Source organism: Trachymyrmex septentrionalis, unplaced genomic scaffold (assembly GCF_001594115.1).
Source record: "Trachymyrmex septentrionalis isolate Tsep2-gDNA-1 unplaced genomic scaffold, Tsep1.0 scaffold51, whole genome shotgun sequence".
Classification (NCBI taxonomy): domain Eukaryota; kingdom Metazoa; phylum Arthropoda; class Insecta; order Hymenoptera; family Formicidae; genus Trachymyrmex; species Trachymyrmex septentrionalis.
This window is the reverse complement of record NW_017305683.1, coordinates 1,018,306-1,027,604: the sequence shown is the minus strand read 5'-3', so window position 1 is coordinate 1,027,604 and position 9,299 is coordinate 1,018,306. Positions and strand designations below refer to the sequence as shown.

Below are 9,299 nucleotides of genomic sequence, written 5' to 3'. Positions count from 1 at the left end.
GTGACACGACGTAACATTATGTGGCAAAATTTTTCGTATAATATTAGTGATAAGTGTGTAATATCAATTTTTACTTGTTAATATGTATATGTATTTTATAAGTCCATTTGAAAAAGATATATATATATATATAAAACAAAAAATTTGTATCAATATAGTGAGTTGTAACAGTAATATTGATGAAGTGTGAAACTATTAATCGTTGTCCTACTTTAATTTAATTTTTTTTAGAACACGCTACATTGCCTCGTAACCGCATAAAATTGTTACAAGCTTTGTTAACAAATACAAGTGGCACATGAAATATAAATTAAAATATGAAGTAATTTATATTGTAAACAAAAGCATCCTAGATGAAATACATTTGAATAATTATATGGATGTTTTTAAAAAAATTAAAGGTGTTATAATCTTTTATTACAATTTTATAATTTTGATTAATAACAATCAACTTTCAAATTATATTCTGTTAATCCGAAAATGAATAAAATTTACATTCTAATAGCAAAATTAATCCAATTTGCGCTGTTTGAATGTATTGGAATTATTAATAAAGATTTTGCTTTGTAGTTAATTAAACATATTAAATTAATTTCAAGATATTATCTTCTCGTTGTTTACAAAGAGAGTAATTCATTTTAAATACAAACAATGTCGATCAGAATTAAGAAATTATGGAATTTGCCCCTAGAAAACTATTGAAATAAACGCTTTGTTATTTGTTTGAACTTTTGCGGTGCAGAAGTTGTTAGAATTTTTTTGTTTTTTCGTTTGTTACGCGCGTTTTAAAACGTTTTGTTCGATACGGACTTTGTTATTTGTAAAAAAAAAAATAACTTTGGCAAGATGGTTTTTGCAGGATGTCCTGCATACGGAAATTCTGCAAAAAATAATCTCAGGGAGGGAAAGAAAAATTGACATGAAATATTCTTGTCATAATAACGATTCCAGCCATTATCCCGTAGAATATCAAACGAGTTATTAATGCAGCGTCCAGGGAATTGTTCAGTTCACGGCGAGGGCGGGTACGAGCCGCTTCAGGAAATAACCGCCGTCTAGTAATTTCGCGTGGTGCGACCGTTTATCAAGTCAATTTGCCGTAACGGTCGTTAGGAGCACGACAAGTTTGATAAGGATTTAAATCGATGACAAGGCGGGAGTTCGTTGGCTTACAGAGGGAGCGGCGAGTGTAGGCTTCTTATTACAGTCTTCAGCGCGCGATAACCCTGAACTTTAATACTCGCCTGTCGGCTAACACGGAAACCACGAGCCTCGGCTCATAGTCTGTTTCCCACATGGTTTTTGCAACGCGGCGAAAACGGGACGATTAAAAATAATTCGAACAAAAGGAGTGCATTGGGGGAGCTTGAGATTTTAAATGCATGTCGCACGCGAATTCACGAGATCGACTCACGGGGTCGTTGTCTCCTCTCTCGGATGCTCCGTTTCTTCTCTCTCTTTTCTCTTCCGCCGCTTTTCTTTGGCTCTTATTAGTGCACCGTCTGCTCGGCATTATTACAGTTGACCGCTCTTCGTTACTATCGCTATTTCGTTCTTCTTTCGTGACTTCTCTCGCATGTCTTGTCTACATCATTCTGTCGAGGGTCGCACCTACTGTCTATTTTTGAACGGTGACTATGTTTAGAGTTTCACTCTTATGAGACGCGTCAGGAATATCGCGCGGTATGCTGGTTAGGTCTGTCTTTCTCTTTTTTGTCCTCTCTCTCTCTTTTTTTGTCTTTTTTGTCTTCTCTTTCGCTTGTGTTTTTTTCTTTTCACTTTGTAATTAGTTTACGCCGATACGTATCTTCTTGCCTCTTTCTTTATACAGATCTATAAAAGAAGATTCACACACGAGAAGAGCGCTACGTATCGATGGTACAAAGTAGTTGCAAAGTAAACTGATAGGGAAATTACACGTGCTAAATTCTGACACGCCGTTGTAAGATCGTCTTTCTTAAAGTAACTTTTGAAGAACAACTTTTGCCCTAGATGATATGTTGATCCAATAAAGTGTGCAAGGAGAACATTTCATGAAAAACTAATATCTTTTCCTTATAACAGTTTGATACTGTAACGAATAAGAAAAATAATATAAATTATTAACTCTTTTAACGTAAACGACTTTCTTTTTTATTATCATATATACTAACTACACATTCGAGATAGCACAGAATATTTATGATAAATATTTATTACTATTTATTTTTTAAAATGTTATATAAATATTTTACATTTTTTATATAAAGCTTTACTTGAAATTTTAAAATATAAACTAAATATTTTACTACAACATTTACAATAAATATTTATGATCCGTGCAATCTAAGACCACAAAAATATTTACAAAATATTTCAAACAAGTCTTATAAGTACTTACTAATATTTTGTAAATTTTTAATAAATATTGTGTTCTGTCTGGGATATATATAGAGATTCAATAAATTAAATAAATTGTGCACTGAAATTGTCACACTAAACATTAATATTTGCAAATAATTTTAACTGAGGCGCCGTTAATATTTTGGTATTAAATTTGAAATACGCTTTTGATTACCTCTTTGTATCTTTTACTATCTTATATCTTCCTTAGAACTTTTATATTTCTAGTAACAAAAATGTTTCATCTTTTCGAGAAAGACGGAAGATCTATTACAGCTATAGGAAAGATGAAATATGTCGCTATAAAATGTAGATGTACCGATAATAATCGCTATAAGAAATAGATATACATATAAATCTTATTGTCTTATATAACGTGGAAATTATTCGTTATTTCCATTTAAATGTGAATTATGAACATCAAACGAATTTTTACGCGTAATGTTAGAGAAATTCTAAAAATATGATATTCCAAAGTATATAGGTAAATTAATCAATATTTTATTTGACTGATTCGTTTACGAAACCTTCGCGAGGTATTGTAATTCTTTATCCTATTATTGAATTTGTCAATAATTTATCAAAATTGTTCAGATATCAAATATCGAGTGCTATCATTTTGGATGTCCTCTCAACACGGAGATAATAAGAGATCGCCGGAGTATTAATGGATTCGCGCATTCAATTCTCTATATGAACGCTCATCGATCTTGTGCTTGGCGCACGCATCGCGTGCTTACATGCATACGATCATTGAGGCTGGCCCTAGCCATTGTTTACAATAATTATGTACAGGCGTGGCTGCGCAGCTCGCAATTTTGTGTCTGTGCAATGCATACCTAAATATACTTCGCGTGCGATAAATAGACCCTGGGTGCTTGGAATTCATTCGAGCTACACGGCTCGTTTTATCATCAGCTATACAATAACAAAAAAAAAGAGATAAAAATTCTTTTTTTATTAATTTCGGAACTCAGATATGTTTTTCATGCGCCGAGAGCCGGATGTAATCATACCGATTTTAATCGTACCGGTTTTTTATGCGTCGAGAACCGTATTTAGTCATACCGGATTTTGATTGCTCGATGCAATATTATTTTCCGATACACGTGCCAAGTACTATCGTTTTGTATTTTATTTAATGTAACAATTTATCATTCGCGATATATATTGTGAATGATGAATTGTTATATTAAACAAAATACAAAGCGACAGTACTTGACATAAACAAAAATATTTCTGGATAAATAGTAAATAGATTACCAAATTATCATTGACTACACAAATTACTGCGCAACCATTTAATTAATCGTTTGTCATCAGCGACGATGGTCACTGATGAACAAGGCTAATCTTCTAACGAGGGATTTTATTAGGTCATTAACGAATTTGTTTGCGTGAACTTGCGTAACTTTAAAGTCTTTGTACGTAGGAAATTTAACATTATAACGATTTAATAATACTCTCTAGTAACTACCAATATGCTTTGACATGATGTCGTGTATGGGATATCTTGGCGCCTGTCATAAACGTTACTTCACATTTGCTGACAGTTATCGGTTAGACTTTGCGATACGTGATGCTGGCGCGTATCGGAAATAAAGCGATACTATAATCTAATGAGAATAGATTGCGATGACAACGTATATGAGACACTGATTCAAGTTATGAGTCCTTGTGAATGTTATTCCTGCAACTTTGATTACCTTTTGCTATATCGATCGCAATATCGCAATATCTTGACATAAAATTGATAAATAAAATCGTGAAACAAGGCACGTCATATCTTTTGAAGAGATTATTTAAAACAGTAAAAATACGATTACGTTATTTTTTTCAGAAAAACGCAATAAAAATTATAAAACATTTATTTTTATTTATACGTTTAATGATACTTGTATTTTAAGATAAAAATGTTTGATAGGATGAAAGACAGGATCTCTCACGATGTGGTCTTTTTGTCTGTTTCAGGTGGTGTTAGTTTTCATTCTCAGTATAGCATCGCTTATAATATACTTCATCGATGCCTCCAGGTGAGTAACAAGACTGCGGTGTTAATGCGTAGCTTTTTAAGTTTATCACAAACATTCATGCACATTGTTTTTATTCTTGCGCAGTATTGGTAATATTATAACAACACTTTATAGCTTTTTCTTGCAGTTTAATTAAGGGCGCGGCGATAATCGCTAGTTTAATCGCTGCTATTTTAGTCGCCCTTTCAGCGTTGCTTTTTTTAAGACCGAGACCTTCGTCGAGTTCATAAGAGATGCTGACCTAACATCCGCAATCTCGTGCTTTTATGTTACAGCGAAGTGGTGGAGCGTTGCCAGAAGTGGAGCAACAACATTACTCAGCAGATAGACTTAGCTTTCAATATATTTTTTATGGTCTACTTTTTTATACGCGTAAGTAAGATCATCCGTTCTTTCTGTCAATGAACTTTTCAGTTAACATTATGATTATAAAATGTGCAAGTTTTGCCACATAAAAAGTATGAACGTACCATCTCGATAAATCTCTTAAGAAGGAAAGTGTTTACACATAAGATTTTACTAAAATATGAAATATTTGGAAAACGTTTTAAATTTATATAATGCATTTTGTATGAGGCATAGACGATTTTTACTTGTACCTTACGAAAATCTTTCTAGAGTTCTTTATGCGAAATATAATATTCGCTAGACTGTTTTTGTTTTAAATTTAAATGTTTGTTTAATGTGTTATTTCTTGTATGATTCTCACAGTTTATCGCCGCCAGTGACAAGCTGTGGTTCATGTTGGAGATGTATTCGTTCGTGGACTACTTTACGATACCACCGTCCTTCGTGTCGATATATCTCGATCGGACGTGGATCGGACTGAGGTTCCTCCGAGCCCTACGACTGATGACGGTCCCTGACATCCTCCAGTACCTTAACATTCTAAAGACATCGAGCTCTATTCGTCTTGCCCAACTCGTCTCCATCTTCATTTCGGTCTGGTTAACCGCTGCTGGCATCATTCATTTGGTGAGTCTTATCCTTTTTTTAGGCTTCATTATTATTAAAAAGCAATTTACTACAATCGATGAATGGAGAAAGGGGGTCCAATTTTATTCAAAGATAAATTTTTCTTTTCACTGATTTTGAAATGAAAAGGGATCTTGAAGTGGATAGGGGTTTTCAGTGCAAATAGGGCACTTGTTTCAGGCTTCTGAGGGCTTAAAATAGATGTTGAAAATGAGTAATGAGTGCAGGAAGGGCACTAGGATTTGTCCCTTTTTGAAATTAAAAAAAAATAGAACATTACATTTCAGAGCGTAGAAGCTTTTTTAATGAGAATTACTGACAATTGAAGAATTGAGAATAACTAGAAGAGATGTTTTAATAGTCAGAGTTTGAATTATGTATATGTAATGTTTTTAAAGTACTTCTTATAAATTATGTTATTTTGATTAACATAAAAAAATAATTATTGTTTAACGTAATTTAAGATAAAGTATCAGTGGCGTACTATAATTTTTAACTTTTTTTTACCAACGTTGAGTGCAGAAAGAAAATGTGTTCAAATTTGAAATAAAAATTTTACATTTAATAGATATGCATGTCACAAACCAGAAAATTTAAAAAATATTATTAAATGTCATATGTAAATTTCCAAAAATAATTTTGTTATTGTAATTTTTTCATTAAAATTAAAATTAAATCATTTCTTATTAATACTAAAAGAATTGATAAATGGAACTTGCCTCCTTTCTCTCTCTGCACTTATCAATTCAATTGTAACAAATTTAGTTTTCTTTTTTTTAATAATAAAGAATTTAAATCTAAACATAAAGAGAGAAGAATGCTATTTTTGGTTATAGTAGGTCTTGATGCTTATGTAATATTTATATTACATATAAATATATACAAATATAATTGTCAAAATTTAAGTCTCTTAAATTACAATCATATTAATTTCAAAATAAAACATGTTATCTAATATGCACGTCATTGTAAAATTTATTACATAATGGCTCTTTGAGTTAATTTTCTCTATATTATAAATAATGTATAAAAAAGAATTTTTGACCATATCTATATTACAGATGCACAGAGTGTCATGAGAAATAGGAAAAAATTTAGAATTTTTTAATAAATTTGAAAATATTTTAAATAAGTTTTTAAAAAGTTAAAAAATAGTAATTTAAAAATATATAAATATTTAATAAAATTTTATTTTATAAATAATGAATACGCTAGTAATAATATGGTAGAACAAAAATCAAATATACAATTCTTTAATAAATGCATCATGAAAAATTATAATAACTAAATATTACCTTTATATTTCTTGTTTTATAAATTTTTGTCTTTTACAATTTGAGTATTTTATATAATAAGACGAATATAATCTTACATTATTTTAATGATACATTTTGTCTCACCACTTCTTTTCACATTTCCCAAGACGATCCATACGCAGAAATCCGAGAGATCCGGACGTTCCGCGTTTATACCATTGCGCAGTAATATAAAAGCTTATAGTTATGACTTAACCAATATAAACCGCAATTTCACTCTTGACACCGCGCGAGGACGGTCTTAAACGTAATAACATCATGCCCGCAGCTTGAAAACTCAGGGGACCCTTTCGACTTCTCGAACCCACAACAGCTTTCGTACTGGACCTGTGTGTACTTTCTGATCGTGACGATGTCCACGGTAGGATATGGCGACGTTTACTGCCAGACGGTCCTTGGCCGCACATTCCTAGTATTTTTTCTACTCGTCGGTTTGGTAAGTTATTTTTGTGTATTCTTCTCAAACGTAGTCAAGTCTCTAATGTTTACGTACGTCGAAGGCTTTTATACCGTGAATAATATGTCCCTTAATAATTGCGTGATTCTCAAAAATGCGTTCCATTTTTTACGTTGATAAATATCAGTAGATATTAATATTTTCCCATCTTGATTCGGTTGCTCCATAAATAAGTGCAGAAGCATTTTTATATATAAACAAATGACACCACTTTGTGGATATATGCATAATAAAATTCTCTGTCACGTAACGGTGGTTATAATTTATGAAATACAGAATATATTATATGTGAACTAAATAAATAAATTTCTATTCTCGTAAAAATTTCGTTCATTTTTCTATGGATCTCTGTTTGCGATAAATAAACGAACTAGTAGCTTCAGTTTAACGAAACGAGCTTCGCAAAATGCGTGAAACAAAACGTCTTTTCTTCTTTATCGAAGTGATTCCTTTAAATTAAATATACAATTCGAAAAGCTGAAAACCTATAAAACCTATGTACAAAATTTATATCGGTTTGAAGTATTTATTCTTTTTCTATTTTTTTTTATTTCTTCGTATGCACTCGAAAAGCTTTTCCACTTGACTTGTCTTTCCACCGAATTTCTGTAATCTTGCATATCTTCCTTTCTTATCCCGAGAAATCTCAAAGTATAGCCGCATTCCGCTTGCTATTCGGCATTTCGCACAGCTCATTTTGTTAAACTGAAACTACTAGTTTTACCAAGGCTCGTATATCAGAGAAGAACGATTGACGAGAGCGGTGGCCTCAGATTTACGTGTCCCACGAGTCGCGAGACAATAAATATTTCGAGTGTACGATGTTCTCCGACTGTTGATCCTCCTGCATCGCGAGAAACAGTTTGGTGGAGATATAATTTATTAGAAAATTCTTTATATTGCGCATTTTAAACTTTTTCATTCAAATTCCAATTTTGTGACATCTTAGGTTCGGTATTGAAAGATATTAAAGTTGTAAAAGAACTGTAAAAGAAGTTTTTCAGATTGAAACTCGAATTTACTTTGCTTTGAATCGATACAATCGTGATGTTTTCGGATTAGTGATACTTTTATGTTGCGAAAACAATTTAAAAACATTGCTAGTAGTATCCACTGATGGTATTTATGTGTAAGCTTTACTTTAACAGTAAACAGTAATGAAACTTCACTAACTCATATTTCCAAGAGATAAAGCTTGAACGACAAGTATGTTTTCTGAATGGACATATTTAGAGCTTTTATCGCGAATTTACCCCACTTCTTGAACTTTCTGGCTTCGCAACTCGAGACAAAGGAAAACGCGGTTCTAGTACTATTGAAATAACACTTCCGTTGATGTCACGCGAAAATGGCTTTTTGGGACAGAAATCAACGGCGGAGAACGGTGCCGCTCGTTATACAGAATCGATCGATTCGTTTGAACGTCGATGCGCGCATTGCTGCGATGCCTTTTATGCATAGCTGTTATGCGTACATGCGTGCGTGCGCGGCTTATCGATCGTTCATGTGAACCTTGCGTATACGGTCGACTTGGTCAGGGATAACAGCCCACTCTCTTGAATGTATTCTCAAAGATGGGCGTAGTATTTTTTTCTCCTAAACGCGAGCATCGCCGTTTAAACATCTATCGGAAACGTGCCCAAGTTAACGTTTGTTGTGCGAAGCTTATGATCAGCGTAAAATATTAATAATATTAATAGATAATATTAATTATTTGAAGAGAACATATCCCGAAAGTACGGTATATTCGACATATGTGAAGTTCTGATACAGAATTACTCGTGCATAAGGGCTTAAATTGTTCCATATAAAAAATAACTTCTTCTATTTTTTATAAAACAATTTGTTATTGTGATATATTGTGATATGTGTAACACGTAAAATACATAGATAATAATAGTTAGTAAAAAAAATAGTAAAGGAGATGACATATAATGTATATTTTGCTGTTTTTTTTTTGCGATTAATGATCATTCAAGCAGCCATATTTTATCAATATGCTACAAGAATTTAAAAATCTTTATGGTCTTTAAATCTTTATTAAAAAAAATTGTCATGAATTAAGCCTTTATCGCGATATGACGACGAACGTAAAGAGGCTAGTTTAACTCGATTTCATTCCCTTTTTATGAACAT

At 32.3% G+C, this 9,299-nt stretch overlaps 1 protein-coding gene across 26 annotated transcripts in view; it reads left to right on the top strand.

Annotated features, from left to right (window-relative positions):
• LOC108751721 (calcium-activated potassium channel slowpoke) overlaps positions 1-9,299 on the top strand; it is a 102,628-nt gene that overhangs the window by 36,951 nt on the left and 56,378 nt on the right. For all 26 annotated transcript variants that reach the window (XM_018492054.1, XM_018492050.1, XM_018492073.1 and 23 more), the window contains exons 2-5: positions 4,354-4,415; positions 4,691-4,787; positions 5,127-5,390; positions 6,975-7,142. In XM_018492054.1, coding sequence (XP_018347556.1) covers positions 4,354-4,415; positions 4,691-4,787; positions 5,127-5,390; positions 6,975-7,142 — 591 coding nt within the window. The remainder of the gene's footprint in view (positions 1-4,353; positions 4,416-4,690; positions 4,788-5,126; positions 5,391-6,974; positions 7,143-9,299) is intronic.